The sequence below is a fragment of the Onychostoma macrolepis genome, chromosome 12 (genome assembly GCF_012432095.1).
Source record: "Onychostoma macrolepis isolate SWU-2019 chromosome 12, ASM1243209v1, whole genome shotgun sequence".
Lineage (NCBI taxonomy): Eukaryota > Metazoa > Chordata > Actinopteri > Cypriniformes > Cyprinidae > Onychostoma > Onychostoma macrolepis.
The window spans coordinates 28,406,811-28,424,600 of record NC_081166.1 but is presented as its reverse complement, the minus strand read 5'-3'; the positions used below and the strand labels follow the sequence as shown (position 1 = coordinate 28,424,600).

The 17,790-nt window shown below is 36.1% G+C and overlaps 1 protein-coding gene across 4 annotated transcripts in view; it reads left to right on the top strand.

Annotated features, from left to right (window-relative positions):
• Window positions 1-17,790, top strand: part of wu:fj29h11 (uncharacterized) — a 52,652-nt gene that overhangs the window by 5,466 nt on the left and 29,396 nt on the right. For all 4 annotated transcript variants that reach the window (XM_058793142.1, XM_058793141.1, XM_058793144.1 and 1 more), the window contains 21 exons: window positions 2-568; window positions 658-1,079; window positions 1,169-1,297; window positions 1,399-1,596; window positions 1,724-1,864; window positions 2,459-2,719; window positions 5,318-5,501; window positions 6,581-6,747; window positions 6,822-6,950; window positions 7,913-8,088; window positions 9,107-9,276; window positions 9,896-10,120; window positions 11,330-11,436; window positions 12,678-12,878; window positions 13,541-13,661; window positions 14,225-14,405; window positions 14,482-14,629; window positions 14,894-15,068; window positions 16,078-16,255; window positions 16,740-16,866; window positions 17,538-17,657. In XM_058793142.1, the coding sequence (XP_058649125.1) occupies window positions 2-568; window positions 658-1,079; window positions 1,169-1,297; window positions 1,399-1,596; window positions 1,724-1,864; window positions 2,459-2,719; window positions 5,318-5,501; window positions 6,581-6,747; window positions 6,822-6,950; window positions 7,913-8,088; window positions 9,107-9,276; window positions 9,896-10,120; window positions 11,330-11,436; window positions 12,678-12,878; window positions 13,541-13,661; window positions 14,225-14,405; window positions 14,482-14,629; window positions 14,894-15,068; window positions 16,078-16,255; window positions 16,740-16,866; window positions 17,538-17,657 (4,127 nt within the window). The remainder of the gene's footprint in view (window position 1; window positions 569-657; window positions 1,080-1,168; window positions 1,298-1,398; window positions 1,597-1,723; window positions 1,865-2,458; window positions 2,720-5,317; window positions 5,502-6,580; window positions 6,748-6,821; window positions 6,951-7,912; window positions 8,089-9,106; window positions 9,277-9,895; window positions 10,121-11,329; window positions 11,437-12,677; window positions 12,879-13,540; window positions 13,662-14,224; window positions 14,406-14,481; window positions 14,630-14,893; window positions 15,069-16,077; window positions 16,256-16,739; window positions 16,867-17,537; window positions 17,658-17,790) is intronic.

The following is a 17,790-nucleotide window of genomic DNA, read 5'->3' as shown; positions in this document are numbered from 1 at the left end:
GCACCACCCGTGCATGTTGATGGGGTTTTTAAAGACGTTGTGGAGCTGGTTAAGGACCATCCCTCAGGCATTCCTATTAGGAGGTTGTCTATGTATTTCAATCAAAAGTATCGGCGTAACCTCGCTGTGTCAGAGTTTGGTTTCAAAACAGTCGCCTCCTTCATTGATTCTCTGAACGATGAGGTATTGGTGGAGGAAGAGAGAATCTTCCACAAGAATCACAGAGCAGGACCTGCTGTCCCAACACCTGCAAACCTACCAAGAGTGAACAATGCTGCGACACCTGCGAACCCAACAAGCCCTGTAGTTAGTTTTGGAGCTGACTTTGCTCAAAGGGCTAGTGAAATGACACAAGAGGAACTGATGGATAAAGTTAAAGAGGTTATAAAAAAGTATCCAGCTGCAAGCCATTCCATTATTGAATTGCAGAATGGCTACTTCCTCCTATTTGGGTCGGCACTTCCATTAGACCGCTACATGTCATTGTATGACAATCATACAGCTAAACAGCTTTCTTCCTCTTGTCTTGTTGTAAATAATAAACCAGCAGGAGCAAAGTGCCTTGAAAGTAAGAGAATATACTTTTTTTTAAAGTTAATACATTATTTCATGTTCTTAAGTCTTAAAAAAAACACCTTATCCACTTTATTCTTGTAGCAGCACAAAAGAAGATTGTTGAGGAAGTAAAGAAGGTTCAGCCCATGCCTGTTGTGGTAAATGAGCAAGTGGTCCGATCCAAGGCAGGATCCCCTTTGCTTCGGTTTCAAAGTTTAACCGTCCCACCCATGGCAACCCCTAGTAATCTGTCCACTAGTGACTTCCCAGTTCTTGGTTCTACGCTGACCAAAGCTGAGGAGAAGAAGATGAAGGAGGGAAGGGGGCCTGTCTTCAATGAGTCCTACTACAGCCAAGTGAGAGAGGTCCATGGTGCAAACATGAGGGCAGCAGAAGCCTTGCTGGAAGATGAAGACAATGTTGGGAGACGGAGAAAGGCCATGAGCTCAAAGGATGTGAACTGTTTGGCAGAGGACGTCATGAGAGCCGTTGCTGCCGAAGGAGAGCTTGTCACCATCGAGAGGGTCTGTGTCTTGTAAAATAACAAACCAGAATAAGTTTTTGCTCATCACAATGTCAAAATGTCTCAATTTTATTTTGTGTTATTGTGAAGGTGATAAGCAGAGTTTGTTCACTTCTACAAGTGTCCAACTTGAAAGATATGAATATCGACGCTCGTCGGCATCTGCCTGCGGTGCAGGAACTTCAGCGCACCATCAAGGAGATCAATATGTATATTGAGGTACAAGGTCTTGAACAACCTCCTGGTGTAGGTTTATGATCTGATTGACAGGTTTGAAATGGTATCTTGACATCACAAACTTGTGTTTCTTTCTAAATCAGTCAGTGGAAGCGGTTTCCTCTATATGCACGCTTTACGAATTGGGACAAGCTTTGGGCAACCTGAAGAACAAGAAACGCTTTGAAGAACTCCATCTGGGCCCTCTCTGCAAGATCCCTCTTATTCACCGAATGTTCAGAATAGATGCAAATACTAAAGATGATGATGTACATCAGATTGCGACAGTGGATATTCTCAGGGTGAGTGTGGTTGGGACTGGCTGTGTACTTGACCATCCTGCAACATACTCGAGAACATAAGGAGTACATGCACTTTGACATGACTCACTCTCACTCATTGAACGTTATGGTTTTCTGCTTGTTTTAGAGTCTCCGAATGTTCAGGAGAAAAAGCAAGACACCTAGAGTTGACCTTGCTGACTTCCTGAAGCACCTTGCAGACCAATACAGCTGTGAGTCACCGTATGAACTTGGCATCAGAATCCAGAGTCTTGGGTTGCCTATTTCGGTAAGATATGTTGTTACCACCCCTCTTTCAGAAGTGTATGATTCAGTATTGAAGGTTTAGCCCTCAAAGCACTGAAAAGTCACCCTTAAACAGTTTCCCAAAACTCTGGAAGATGGAGATGTGACCAATGACTTTAAAGTGGTCATTGGCTACCAACGGTCAAGGGTAGCTTGAAGGGCTACCATCCTACAGAGTTTAGCTCCAAATTTAATCAAATACCTGAACCAGCTAATCGGGATCAGGAGAGGTCCCCATATTAGGACTTGAACTTGGGACGCCCGAAACGCAACGGCACTATATGTCGGCGCACTGCCCACGAGACTATAGGCGCCAGTTTGCTAGGTTGTCCGATTGGAACCAGCATTAGACATTACTTTCCATATTACTTTTTTCCATTTGTGAGCTCTCTAAACAGTGATAAAAAGTGATACAAACCATAAAAAGTTCAAGTGCTGTTGAATTAGATGCCATGGAATGAGCAACCAATCAATTTTGAGGACCAGAACTAACTGCTTTATAATTCCATGCATGCTAAATCCAGCAACCATATCAAACAGACTTTACTGCATTGTTTTTCACATATTATGTTCTTAGACGTTGAATAAGGCATCTGCTGCTGAGTTTTGCCACATGGACACAGCCAGAGAAGCCATTCAGAAGGAGATTCAGGAGGAGGTGGATGCCAAAATGTTTAAGATCAAGAAGAGCCTGCTGGATCCAGCCCAAGGACCTATGATCTTCTCCCAGATCGGCAACTCTGAGCTCAGGAAAAAATATGCAAATATGACAGCCGCGGATGCAGTCATGGAAGTCTTCATCAATTCTGAAAGTGTCTTCAATAAGAGTATGACGAAGGTAAGCAACTTAAAGGCAATGTCGGGAGAATCCATATCTAGTCTTCAAAACAAGCTCACTCATTTTAAGAGTTTGCAGACAGGTTTTTCTTGTGGTTTGATCTTTGTGTCCTAATTGCAATGGAAACGCCTACGTGATTGCTTTTCATGGGTGGCTACTTCCTTTGAATGATCAATAGTAATAGAAATGATTGCTAAGGAAATCATCTCTATTACTACTGATCATACTTTGGGGCTAGAGGTTTTTTCAAAACCTCCTAACATTGTTGTTGTATTTTAGACTAGACGGAACTAAACTTGAGTCTGAGTTTCAGTCAAGACAGGATAAGTCTTAAGGTCTAACTGATTCGCAGAGTGTAAATATGCTTCCCTTTGGTGTAATTAAAGACCAATGTCATGTGAAACTCACGATAGCAATGAGCAGAGTCTAAGTCAAGACGACTTAATGAAAAGACAGAGAACATAAAAGTGGGTTTTGGATTTGAACTCGAGACACACTCGAGATCGAGTTTGGTCTCAAGTACTACAACACTGATAACTAATCTGGGCTGTTTCTCAAAAGCCTCGTAAGCTAAGTTGATCGTAGAGACCATTGGTGGCAATGGGTCTACAATCTACCTGGGGTTATGATGCTTTTGGGAAACACAGCTCCGAGTAGTAAACATGCAGGTGCAAAGGTACAACAATTGCAACCACCCTAAGATATAGATTTGCATAGGCAAACACAAAGCTGTGTTGGTGCATTTTGTTTGGTAGAGCGTTTATGTCAGGAGTGTGCTGATGATGCTAAATGATGTTCCCTTGCTGGACATGAGCATTTCTCTTTCTAAAACAAGGTTGGTTGGCCATTTGTAATTATAGTTCACCCCGAAAGTAAAGTTCTTTCATCATTTAGGCTGCGTGTCCACCAAAGTGTGTTTCAGTGTGTTTTTTCAGTTGTTTTCAATTGGCTCTCCTCACTGTCCCCTTTTATCCAGCTGTCCAATCACAGTAGAAGAAAAGCAGGACAAGTATCACACCAACCAACCGTCACTTGTAATACTAAGGAACTGCAATGGGGGAGAAGTTAATATTGCTTGTTTCCAATTATTAAAGGTGGGGTATGTAATTTTTCAAAAACTCTTTAGAAAACTGAGTCGGGGCCAAGTACCAAAACAAACTTGTAGCCAATCAGCAGTAAGGGGCATGTCTACTCATGATGCAGAGGAGAGAGCGTTCAGTGCACAGGACGGACATTAGTGGATAAAAAACAAAAGAGGAAAATGTCTGCAGAACAATTAGGCAAGAAGTAGGACCCGTGTAAATATCGGATCAGCTTTCCAGCACTGGAGAGAACTCAAGGAGCGGAAGGCCTGCGATCGGACGCCGAGGTTGCTGTTTCTTCTCGATAGGTGAGTAACACCGTGTCTACACCGGCCGCGCCGCAACAGCTAAAGTCTGCCTACGCTGGACTCGAAGAAGCGACCGTTGAAAAACATATGAAATTTGTCAATACGTTATAAACAGAATGCTGCAGCAGTTTTCTGTTGGAGATTTGTTGCGCCGCGCAGCATCCAGTGTAGATAGCATCACTGATTATAATGACTTCTATAGTATTTTGGCGTGCCGCTCGCGGCTGGTGTAAACATGGTGTAACATTGGTTTTGCTTTGTTTCATAGAACTAATCATTGCCTGGGTTGCGTAGGCTACGTATGTGTGGGGCGGAGCTATCAAAATAGGGGCGAGACACTTTTGGTTTGGTGTTTGGTGTTTTGGTGATTTCAGATATCAACATTGGCTACCAGAAATCCCTTACCCCACCTTTAATGTTTGTACCAGATGCAATTGCCAGACTACCACCAATATTGATCTGAAAAAGAAACAATGCTTTCGCCATGCATCAGTCACATTACTTCCTATATTCCTTATCATAGCGACTTTATCATTCAGCTGGCTGAAAATGCTTTGGTGGAAACACAACCTTGCTCTTTCTCATGTTGTTCTAAACCATATTACATACATTTTACTTCATAACACAAAAGTAACACAAAATTTTTTCGCTTGGTCTTTGCAATTACTGGAACTGGGACTAAAGCTTTCTGTAGCTTTCGAGCTTCAAAAAGTATGTGAACGATGATAGAATTTATATTTTTAGGTGAACTGTTCCTTTAAATAGTGTCTCTTATTTCATGCTACGTTCTTGGTAACTGCAGTGGTAATTCCTTCTAGCTGTTTAAGGATGTAAACGGGTGGCAGATGAGAGTAGGAGAGGGATCATCCGCTCTCTTTATTAATGAGATGTCATGCTCAACATCTGCTAATCCCACCCAGAAATGTGTCTCCCAATACTTGCATCATTAGTCCTTATAGTCCTCCTGCACTCACTGTTTTCACTGACCTTTCTTTCTTTATTCACTTTGAGGGATTAGCATGTGATTGGGTCATTTCTGGTGGTGCACGTCCATGAATATAATCATGCCACTTCTGCTCTGGTTTGATGAATTGAATCCGACTGAGAATATTGAATGAATGTTCGTAATTTATTCGTTTTCAACTGTTCTTTCATAACTGTTCTGGAAGCAACTGATTGTGTTTTTTTTTTTTTTTTTGTGTCCTCAGACTATTCAGACGTTCCTGTTATGTATAAACAGAGACAGGCTCGCTAGAGCCTTATTCCAGCTTGCTATATGCTGTGGCTCCTTGGACGCCCCTCAGGACCTGGTAGCTAAAGAAAAACCACAGAAAAAAGCAGAGGCAAAGAAAACTACAGAAGAGAGAGCCACAGAAATGCTCCCTACTGAAGGTGTCAACTTTTTAACTTCATTAGTTATCTGAATCTCCCCTTTTAGTTTTAGCACCATCCACAGTATGACGCCAAAAGGACAGTATGATGACATTTACAAACAAAAATCACAAGTGATTTTTCCACTGTCTGGAAAGCCTATTAAAATATATGAATTAATGCATTATATATATATATTATAATGTATTAATTTATGTATTTGAATATAATTTATACATGGACTTTTTGTTCTAAAAAAAATTGAATTATTTTATTTTAATTTATTTTATATTTAACATTGCTTTTAGTTAAAATAATAACTTTCTATGGACCTTTTGTTCTAAAACATAAAATTATAAAAAATAAAAAAAAACTGAACAAAAGGACCACAGAAAGTTATTCAAACTATATGCAAAGTTCTTATTAACATTATAAAATAATTATTTTTTTTAAGAATAAAAACTCCATATAGAGATAGTAAAAGACTAGAACTCGATAAAAATGTTAAATATGAAAAAAAATTCAAATCACAAATTAAGTTAAAACATTTTTAGAAAAAAGATTCATAGATAGATGATTTTAACTAGTAAAAGTGTTAAATATAAAAATAAAAATGTTAAAATGTGCTTTTTTTGATGAACAAAATATCCATAGAGATTGTTTTAACTAGGGCTATCAATGTAACGTTTTTTTTTTTTAATTTTGAATTTATGTAAAAATTTTAATGTAATTACATTTTTAATGTATTAATTTGTACATTTTTTTTTTTTAATTTGTTAAATGAATGCATTTAATCTGTCACATGAATATAAATTTTGTACTAATACAGAATAGAATACATGAATATACATTTTTGTAATATTACTTTTTGATAATGTAGGATTTTTTTGCCATTTTTATTGGGGAGCTTTTCTTAGCAGTTTTTGTTGATGTATATGATTTAATTGTAGTTAAGGTGATGAATTAATCAGCATATTCTAAAAAAAAATATTGAAATAAATTAAATTTAAATCCATAATATACATTATTGCCTGTTGTGTTGTGTGAGTTGTTCTCACGTGGTGATTTAAAAAAAAAAATGTTTTTGTTTTTTTGCGTAGCTGACCTGAAGAGCTATTTTCAAGAGTGTGTCACTAATTTCAAGAGCACACCGACTCTGGCCCACCTTCGCACTCTGGAAAAGAGGATCGCAGAGAAATTCAAGTTTAAAGACTTCAGCCAGCTGCAGCAAGGAACCTTCCTTGATTTCATTTTCAACAACAAAAAGGTGTGCGTTTCTACTTGTGTGAGGTTTCTCATGGCGTGTCTGTCATAGCGTAACTGGTCTTGGTCTGGGCGCAGGTCCTGCAGGAGGCAGCAGGGGGCGCCGTCTCTATCGACAGCCAGGATCCTGGAATGAACGGCTTCAGACCGTGCAGACAGGATGTGTTTGAGTTCATCAAGCAGTGCGGGGAAGGAGATGACAGCAGAGTGAGTTTTGCAGCTTGTCTGTGCATGTTACATGTCAAAAGATCTTTGCACGGTTCTGTAGATCACGACTCTGATTATGTTTCAAAGACAGCCTCCTACTTACAGAAACATCCCACACAGATGAACAAACACACATCTCTAACCCTATAAAGCCTGTCTCTAAATGATCAAAACTGTTGCACACTATCTACTACATGCCTTCTCTCATCTTACTGATAATTTAGACTATTTTTATGAAGTAAAAGGTATTTTAGTTTAATTGTACAAGCGTCCAACTTCAGCTTGTGCTTCACGTGTCTTTTCGCTGTCAAATCTTTACTGATTTTTATCAAGTAAACAAGAATATCTTTGATATTGTCAGAAACATTTTCAGATGAACACGTACTGGACTGAAGCAGCTCGGCATTACTTGGTACTCCATGAATAATTTTTTAGAAATATCAGTCTCAAATCTGATCATCAGGATCTTATGAGGAACGTTTATTTGTTCATCTCTCAATCATCATTGTATTGCTTTGCATTATATGTTTGGATCATTTAAATTTAAAAACACATTATTGGAGATATATAGAGTACTGACTGATTTATATCATTTGAAGTTTCTGCCATTATACTGTTATGGAGATTGATTCACAAGCATCAGGATTTCATCATATAAATCTTCACCAAATTGCATATTTTTGCTCATTTTGAATAAAGCTGAGCTGTTTTTTCTCTTTATTCTCAGTAAATCAGACTATATGAGCCAAACAAATAATCAAACGCAAACTTTAATTTTTTTTTTAGATTTTGTGTAAAGGTTCAATAAACTGTTCCATTTAAAAAATAAATAAATAAAAATAAATAAATAATGATTTCATATGTCAGGTTTACAGGGTTAAACAGGTTAATTGCAGCAAAGGTACAGTTACAGTACATATGGGAATGAAACATGTCTTGTCTATGTTTTTGTTCTGGATCAGCTGCCGTTCATTGAAGCCGCTCTGAGGAATCATTACCGGATCAGGGATAGTCGAGAGCTCGGTCACGGGCCCCTCAGTTTTCTTGTCAATTGCACCCAGAAGCAAAAGGAACTAAGCGGAGACGCTGTCACTAGTGTAGTACGCTATGAGTGTCCTCTGCTGCCCATGGGTTCAGGGTAAGACAGTTAAAATCTCTACTTTTCATCAAGTACTCGCCTGTCTCTCTGCACAACTCTGTGAGCTGTAAAACTAGATCAGAGCAAAGCCTGATTTCCAGGGTTTAGTTGGTGATTTTATTGCTGTCTGAATCCAGCATGTCAGTGTTTTTCTCCCACCCCCAGCCAAATTACCTACTGTTTTTTGACAAACACCAATGTCATGTGGTAATTTAATTGCTGCCCAAATCCACAACTCTTAGTTTACAAGAAGAAATCGATTCTAAATTGCCGGACACTGTACAGTAACTGTTGCACTTCACTGTAATTTGCATGCATGTTTTTTTTTTTTATGTTATGTTAAATATAAAAATAAATTAAAAATTAAAATATTTAAAAAATAAAACTAGTATAATAATTAGCAATTATTTAGAACATAAGGTCCATAGAGAAGTATTGTTTTAACTAGGGCTATCAATATAACGTGTTAATTTAGTATGAGTATTATTTAAAAGAAAAAGCTGTGTTCAAAAATGAATGCATTTAATCTGCCACCTGAATAGAAACCTTTTGCAGAAATGTGGTATATATTATTTCTAAGCTTTTTTTTTTTTTTTTATAGAGGTGTGATTTAATTGCAGTTAATGTGATTGATTAATCAGCATATTATGAGAAATATTACAAGAAACATCTTTCAAAAACATGTCTTTAAATGTGTCTTACCGAGCCCAACCATTGAACAGTACTGTATGTGTGTATATAGCATATATTGTGTGTATGTGTGTGTGTGTATGTGTAAAAATGTTAAATATAAAGATAAACTAAAATCTAAATATTAAAAAAAAAAAAAAAAAAGAAAACTAATAGTTAAATTACATTTATTAAAATTATTATTTTTTTTAAACATACCTTTTTTTTGTTACACAAAAATTCAGTCACGTAACTAAACCTTTGTTTGCTAGTGTAGCTGGAGAAATGATTAACACACACACACACATTGTTTGGCTGGAGACTCACGATTGTGTGTGTTTGATCTCAGGGAGTGTGTGGTGGATTCCGTGGGTTTGTTGGGCGAGGTGAGCCGTGATCAGGCGCGGGCGAGTTTGCTGTCGGCTCCTCTGCTGCAGAATCTGGAGGAATGGAGTCAGTGGGAGCTAGTGTTTCAGCCCAACCACGGCCCTCTCAAGGACTTCATCGACAAGTACTGTGGTGCGTCACCTCACTAGAAGCATATTTCAAAAAGAAATTAAATAAATGAAAATTAGGGCTGTGCATTGCTCCTATGATTATGATTATGACTATGATCCTATGTAATTTGTTACTAGATGAAATTTTCTGTATGTAAATATTTCTTATTTTGTTTACCTTGATCTACTAAATAACTATTAAACTAAAATGGAACTAAAAATTAATAAAAGCTATATAGAAGATAATGTCAAAAAACAACAAAATTGAAAGAAATGAAAACAGAAAATATAATTAAAAACTAATTCAGAATAATAATAATAAAAACTGTAGTAGTATCTTAGTAATACTAAAATTGATTAAATATAAGCATTTGACACAAAATATGATTCATACATTAATAAAATTAGAAAATTTAAAACAAGGTTTTTAGTTGATCATTCATTTCTGTTACTGCTGTGAACTAACCATCACACAGAAAATGAAAAATACAACAAGCTTGTCCACAACAGGCCTAAACCAGCACAAAAACACATTCAGCTAATTAGTCTAATTATCATTATGGACAAAATCCCAGAAAATATCTGAGATACATTTTTTTGCAGAAGACTTTTGATTCTCACTGCAGTCTTCATGTGTCCAGGTAAGACAGAGCTGCTGGCTCTCGAGGTTTCTCCTGGCATCCTGCTGCGGGTCACCGCTGACACGGGTGACAAACACTTCTCAGAGGCGGCACAGGCTCTGGACCCCGTCGGCACCGCCGGACACTTGGTCTCCATTGTGGTGGCTTATGGGATACCAAACACGCCCACAGCGCTCCTGGCCAATCACATGGAGAGTGCACTGAATGTAGCAGTCGCACAGGAAGGTAGGAGGCTTTCTTCTCATGCTTCACTCACTGTCCGTCACACTTTGTCCTGAAACTGTTTGTTTATCTGACTTTGCTCCATCCATAAACACAGATGATACTACTTCCTATAGGGTTTCCACGGCTCCTTAAAAAGTCTTAAATTCAGGCGGTTCTTAAAATGTCTTGGTTTGCCCTTCCACACATTAAGGCCTAAAAAGCTCTTAAATCAGAGCAGGAAGTCTTAAATTCATAGTTATAGCATTAAATGTCGCATACACTGCAAAAAATTAATATCTTTGTCAGCATTTTTGTCTTGCTTTCCAGTACAAATATCTAAACATCAAGATACATTTACTTGAGATGCGATTGTGAAGTCTTGTTTTTTTTTTTTAAATTGAACATAATTGAGTGAGTTTAGCTTAAAAAAAGAACAAAAATGTGAAATATGTGACCACAAAACCAGTCATAAGGGTCAGTTTTTTAAATTGAGATTTATTAATCTGAAAGCTGAATAAATAAGCTTTCTTTTAATGTATTGGTTGTTAGGACAGGACAGGAGTGTGCAAAAATAAAATCTAAATATTGAGAAAATCGCCTTTAAAAATTGTCCAAATGAAGTCCTTAGCAATGCATATTACTAAAATGAATATATTTTGATATATTTTTACGGTAGGAAATTTACAAAATATCTTCATGGAACATGATCTTTACATAATATCCTAATGATTTTTGGCATAAAAGAAAAATGTAAATAATTTTAAGATAATATATAATATATTACAATATAATATTGTAAGATAAGATCATTTTGACCCATAGTGTGTATTGTTGGCTATTGATACAAATATACCTGTGCTACTTATGACTGCTTTTGTGCTCCAGAGTCACATATATTAGGTCTTGTTTTCCCATTGAATTAAGTTGATTTGACTAAGCTGATACATGTCGTTTTTATCATAAATTCACTCCAGTATTTCATATTGCTGCTGATATGGCAATAAACAAACAAACAAATAAATAAATAAATAAAAAATAGATAAGCATAAATAAATGAATTATTTTTATTTTGAGATTGTATGGGTTTGTTCTCTAACTGCATGATTTATTCGTTTTATCTCTGCAGGCCTTAAAGGTCTTAAAGTCTTAATTTAGATGTTAAAGTCTCTGCAGAGAGCCTGTCCTAATTAATGAATGTAATCTCATGTTTGTGTTCTGCGTTTGAAACAGAAATAAGGCCTGGGGAGGACGGATACTCATACGGCGGTGTGGCTCGGTTTGTGCTCGAATGCGTTGCGCTGATGCCTACGAGAATCTGCAAGGAACTCCTGCAGCAGGTACTGAACCCAATGAATGTGTCTTCAGATCCTCCTCATTAAACACTGAGGGCAGCAGCTTTCATCAGTCTAACAGCTCGACTCGTGCGGTAGTGTGTCAAATATTAATAGGGGAGGATCATTTTCCCATCATTACTGTGACACCCCATGAGATGTGGGTGGGTACCAGAGGCTCTCAGTGTGAAATAAAGGCCTGTATCTAGGTTGTTGTCATGACGACCGTTGCCGAGTGTCATTCTTCGGGGGTTAGAGGTTCACTCTCCTGTCACATCATTAGTGGCAAACGCCTCTGGTGCTGCTGCTTCAGTCCTATTATGACACAAACACGTTCACGAAGTGCAGAAAGAGGTCACATATTACTTTCCCTGCCGGATATTTACTTTATGATTAGCGACACTCAGTTATCGTACACAGGACAGTTAATCAGCTGATATATTTTCGAGATCGGTGGATATTTATGATTGGATGAGTCTCGTTTGAAGCTGCTGTATTTGCACACCTGAATGCATCAAATTTTATGTTGCTCGGCTATAAATGACCTAAAGTGGCAAATCATAGAAAAAAAAAGAGATATACTTGTAATTTTCATATTTAAAATGATAGTTACTTTAAACCGTATACCCAATTCACACACACAAATATCAAACAGAAATTTGTAATATACGTTTTAAATGTATAAATAAATTAAATATAGAATATTATAAAATAAAAATTTATATTTTAAAAATGTTTAAAAATAAAATAAATAGACATTATTATTTAAGAAATTATATATATATATATAATTTTTTTTTTTTTGGTGTAATTTTCTAAAGGGATAGTTATTTGAAATATCATCATTTTACTGATGCTTGATATTAAGATATAAATGTTGATATTAAGAGGTTTAATTTACTTGTTAAACCTTAAATAATATATATAAATATTTGTAAATGAAACCTGAGAAATTTTGATGATTCAAGAAATGTATAAAGATTGTAAAGTAATCCATAAAAAGTAGTTTAATCCATGTATTTTGAAGAGACTTGATTGCTTTATATGATGGACTTTCACATTTTATTTTGATGTGTGTGTGTGTGTACAGTATTCAACATTTGAAGTGGATCAAAAAAGTTCATGAAAGTTTGATGAAAGGTTTTGATCCACTTTGAATGTTGATGTGTGTGTGTGTATATGTAATGCACACAAAGTTTTTATATTTTTTAAATGTCTGTTTTGGCGATTCTGATGACGCTGTGCAGGTGTTTTTGGAGCCGCTGTCTAAAGTGCTCGGTCAGGTCAGATCTAAAACACTGCTGCTGGACGCTGCACGTTCACACACACGCTACCTGAACAAACTGCATCAGATGGGGCTCCTGCTGGGAATCACCGAGTGGAGGAGCCACTTCAACGACAAACTGCTTCTGCCAGCTCCTCCTCAACTGCCTTCAGAGATCAAGAAGGTTTGGATTCCCTTCTCATCTGTTTGAGCAGAACAGTGTTTCCAACTGGATTTTGAAAGCATCAAAATTCAGCTTAACGATGACCATTTTAACTTTTGGTACCTTTACAAATGCATGCTTTTAATTAAACGTTTCCAAAAGTATTCAAAATGCAGTAACAGTCTTCTCATCTCATTTCAAGGACAAATAATCAAAATAAAACTTATGAGAAGTAACAAAGGAGAAGGTTTTCTTTCAAAATAAAAGTTTGATTATTTAAAATATTTGTTGAAAATTAAGACCATAAATATTAGTATTGTAATTTTACAGTTACAGTAATGTAAAATAAGATATAATTACTCTTATAAATAAATACTCTTTTTAAAATAACTTTTACAGTGAGACAATACGGTAGTAATATTTCAAATTTAGCTTTTATTAATTTTAAGATTTTTAATTAGTAGTAAATATTATATATTATTATTTATTTTTCATAGCCATATTGATATATATATATCTCAAACTTTTTGACAAATTGTGCAGCTTTTCAATAATTTTTTCCCTACATCATGCAGACCTAATTTCAAGTCATTAATGATATTCTTCAGACAATGCAGAAGCAATGCAAAACAACTATATATGTTCATATTTATAGTTTATTTATCACCTTGCAATCTGTGCAGTTTGTGGTGGAGGACTCCATGAGTGACATGTCTTCAGTGTTGAGTCTGAATGAGATGGATAATGAAGAGGAAACAGGGCTCAGCACTTCCTCCAGCAGCCCCAGAAGAGCCCATCAGCAGGGTGAGACATGTTTTTAATGTCTTTCTCTTTTCTTGTGCATGATTGTTTTATTACGCTTTGACATTCAGTTAATTATAATGCTTGTAATATTTCAGAAATGGTGTGATGAAGTCACATGATAAACCTGAAGCTGTTAAATCAAGTCTGAATGTCTGTTGTTTAATTCTTAGGTTCAGAGAACGGAAAGTGGTCATGATTTTGGTGCAAAAAAACATTAAAATGGAAATAAAATGACAATAAAAATAGTGATTAATATGTATAGAAAAATATGGTATGAATTAAAATAAAAACAGAAAAATTATATAAATGTGTAGAAAAGTATGGCTTGGAATGAAACTTAAAAATAAAAGTTAAAAATTAAATAAAAGCAATAAAAAATTAAATGATACAAATATGTTGAATATTGTGTTTTGAAATAAAAGAACAATAAAAATCGTGGTAGAAAAATGTGGATTAAGGACATGAAAGAACAGTAAATAATGCTAAAATGTGTAAATGAAATAAAATAATTAAAAAATGACCTTTAAAGCACTGTATTCTGAAAGCATTGTTTCTTCTTTTAGACGATGATGATGATGGTGGTGATGATGAAGAGGAGCAGCTGTACGAGCTGGTGTCTGAACACTCTGAAGAGACGGACAGCAGTGAAGAAGAGGACAGAGAAAACTCAACGACTGCTGATCAGCCAGATGAAGAAGTGACCGGCGAGCTGGATCAACACAGAGCTGTCATTGAGGACATCAGGTTCGTTCAGCTCTTAGTTCACACACTCTTTTCATAATTCAGCTCTGTGCTAATGCTGTTGCTGCTGATGCGGTAGGAAAACGGAGTTCGGCATCGGTGTGGAGCTAAACGAGGAAGGACAGAACCTGATGAAGAAGCAGCAGGCGAGACTGGGCCGCAGTCTGGAGCGGCTCTCCACTGAACTCTACAGCAAAGACACACACTTCGTGCTGGAGCTCATTCAGGTCAGATCTGCAGATCAGTAGAGCTGCGCGATTAATCAGCGAAAGATTGCGATCTAATTTCTAAATGACAACGATTCGTCTGTGTCTATTAAACCTTTGATAAAAATCTTATATAATTCATTCAAATCAATTAAACTCTTTTAAATATAATTCAGCAATTAATATTTTGTCAAACATTTTGTTTAGTTCAGAATTGTGGGAGAATCTTGATTCTCAGTTTATCCACTCTGCAGCGCTTGCTGAAGCTGATGTTTGTGTGTGCAGAACGCTGATGATAACTGCTATCCTGACGGCCGAGAGCAGCCGGCGCTGGCCTTTGTGGTGGAGAAGGACTGCATCACCATCCTGAACAACGAGTGTGGGTTTGAGGAGAACAACGTCCGTGCCATCTGTGACGTGGGCCGGAGCACCAAAGGAAAACACAAATATGGCTACATCGGTACTTTAATTATGTGCTGTTGTTTTGTTATCCATGTGTGGTTGTGCTAACTAGTTTGTCCAGTACAGGTGTCCAAAACCTGTTTCGTCTTTTTAAACCACGTTCAAAGGCGTTTGCAGTAGGGCTGCGCAAAATACCGCAAAATAGAGATTATGATCTGCATATCACGATTTTAATATTTCAAAAAGTTACAAATTAATAAAAACAACAACAGAGAATAGACTAGCACACGACTGTTAATTCAGATGAGTGCTTATCAGTGTTATTTTAGTATTAATAAGATACTGTTATAGTTTTTATTCATATTTGAATAGTTTTTTTTTTTTTTCTATTTTAATTTTAAAGTTAATAATTTTGTTGCATGTTTGTCTTTTTGTTTTCAATATTTTTTTATTTTTTTATTAATTGTTATTTTAGTTTGTCGTTTTTGTACATTTAGTTAAACTAAATGCAAATGAGAAATGTTGTCTTGTCAGCTAACTGAAAACTAGCTTATTAATTTTTTATATTGAATTTATTTCATTAGCAAGTTTTTTTATGGTTTTTGTTAACTATAATAACCCTGGTGCTTATGTGCCGATGATTGTATTTATTGGCTAAAGATCATGAAACAATCATGTATGTTGGTTATATCATTTTCTGTTTTTAAACGCATTTAAATATCCATTAAATTACACACTTTAATATCATGCAGCCCCAATTTGTAAACACTGTCCTAATATCAGTACTGAAAGGAAAATATATATATATATATATATATATATATATATATATATTATAAAATATTAAATTATACAAATTATAAAATATTAATTAAAACTATAATAGTATTTTTTGTGCTTTATCAGCACACTAACAGTCTATCATAGTGATTGATGCATATGTTAATGAAATAAGAGTCCCTCCTTTTGAAATCAGATCACTGGTCTCTGCTGACCAGAAGAGACAGATCTTAATTAACGATGTCTGTGTTGTTTTACATAAAACTCTGCACTGTTTTGTTATACAGGCCAAAAAGGCATTGGCTTTAAATCAGTTTTTAAAGTCACCAACTGTCCTGAGATCCACTCCAATGGCTTCCACATCCGATTTGACAAGAAGAGCGGCCCCATGGGATACATCCTGCCTCACTGGGTCGAGCAGGAGCGGCCCGTGAGCGCTGGCGCCAGAGAGATCGCAGAGCAGAGGTTAAACAAACCCACAAGATTCATAGAGTTCGCACTCTGCCAGAAAATGTGGCTAACACTATTAGCTTTTCTCTAGTGATAACTGTAAATTATGCATAATTACTTGCAACTAACCTTAAACCAAACTCCAAATAGTAAGTACATGTAGTTAATTAATATTGCTCAGTACTTAAATGTATAATTACACTGTACCAAAGACACCATAAAAAAGTGCAACTAAAATATATAGAAAATTTGTTAATTTAGAGAAGTTTTATGTGTTTATTTGTTAAATTATTTATTTTTTAATATTTATTTTATTTAATTTTTATTATTTAATTTAGGAAAACTTAGCGGTTAGAGATCAGAATATTGTCGAGTCTTCAATGTTGACTGTTTTGGTTTGCAACCTGCTTAAAAATACTAGTGTAAAAATAAAGTTCAGGCATCACAGTTGCGTTGTTGTTGTTATGAAACAGCTCTTTGGTATCTATTTTTATTGTAGATGGGCTACAAAGATCCACCTGCCCCTGCGCTCAGAGAGCTACCAGACTAAAAACCTCTTCCATGACGTGCATCCCTCTCTGCTGCTCTTCCTCCATCGCCTTCGCTCCATCACCATCTTCAATGAGGTGAAGACCTGCTTCATGCATCACCACCCAAAAAAACGATTAGCCCTATGAAACCTGTATTATATTTGAAACTGTTAAAGCTGTCACACACAATCTACTCCATGCCTTCTGATAGTTTAAAGCTTTTTATCAAGTCAAAGGTCTTTTAGTGTAATTGTACAAACGTCCACCTTCAGCTTGTGCTTCACATGTCTTTCTGCTGTCAAATCCTTACTGATTTTGATCAAGTAAACGTCAGAATAACTAGTAACTAGTAGTTTATTTCTTCATCTCTCAATCAGCATTGGATTGCATTGAATTATATGTTTGAATTATTTAGATCTTATCTTATTAAGACACATTATTGGAGATATAGAGTGATGACTGATATTTATATAATTTTATGCTATACTGTTATAAAGATCTCATCACAAGCATCAGAATTTAATCATATAAATATCAGCATCTGCACCAAATTGCATATTTGTGCTCAATTTGTGTCTCTGAATAAAACTGAGCTGTTTAATCGATATTCTCAATATATCGGATGATATGAGCCAAAAAAGCCTGATGCGTCAAATATGATACAAAACAAAGCCGTTTTTATGATATTTTGTTTGTATTTTGACTATTATTTCATATGTCAGACTTTACAAGAGCTTTTAACAACATTACGTTTGTTTAATCTTCAGGCTGAGAAGCGTTTGGTGTCGATGACGCGGCGTGATCTGAGCCATAACATCCTGGAAGTGGCACACACCGGTGGAGAAGAGCGTTGGCTAGTGGTCAAGAGAATGCTTTATCCTAAAAAGGCAAGTGTTGCACACATTTTTCTGCTCAATTATGGGGCAATGCACTAAATCTTAGGGTAGAAGTGAGACTTGCTTCTGTATTGTTTACCTGCGTCCTTGTCCCAGTTTTACCATCTTTTAATTGGCCTCTGTT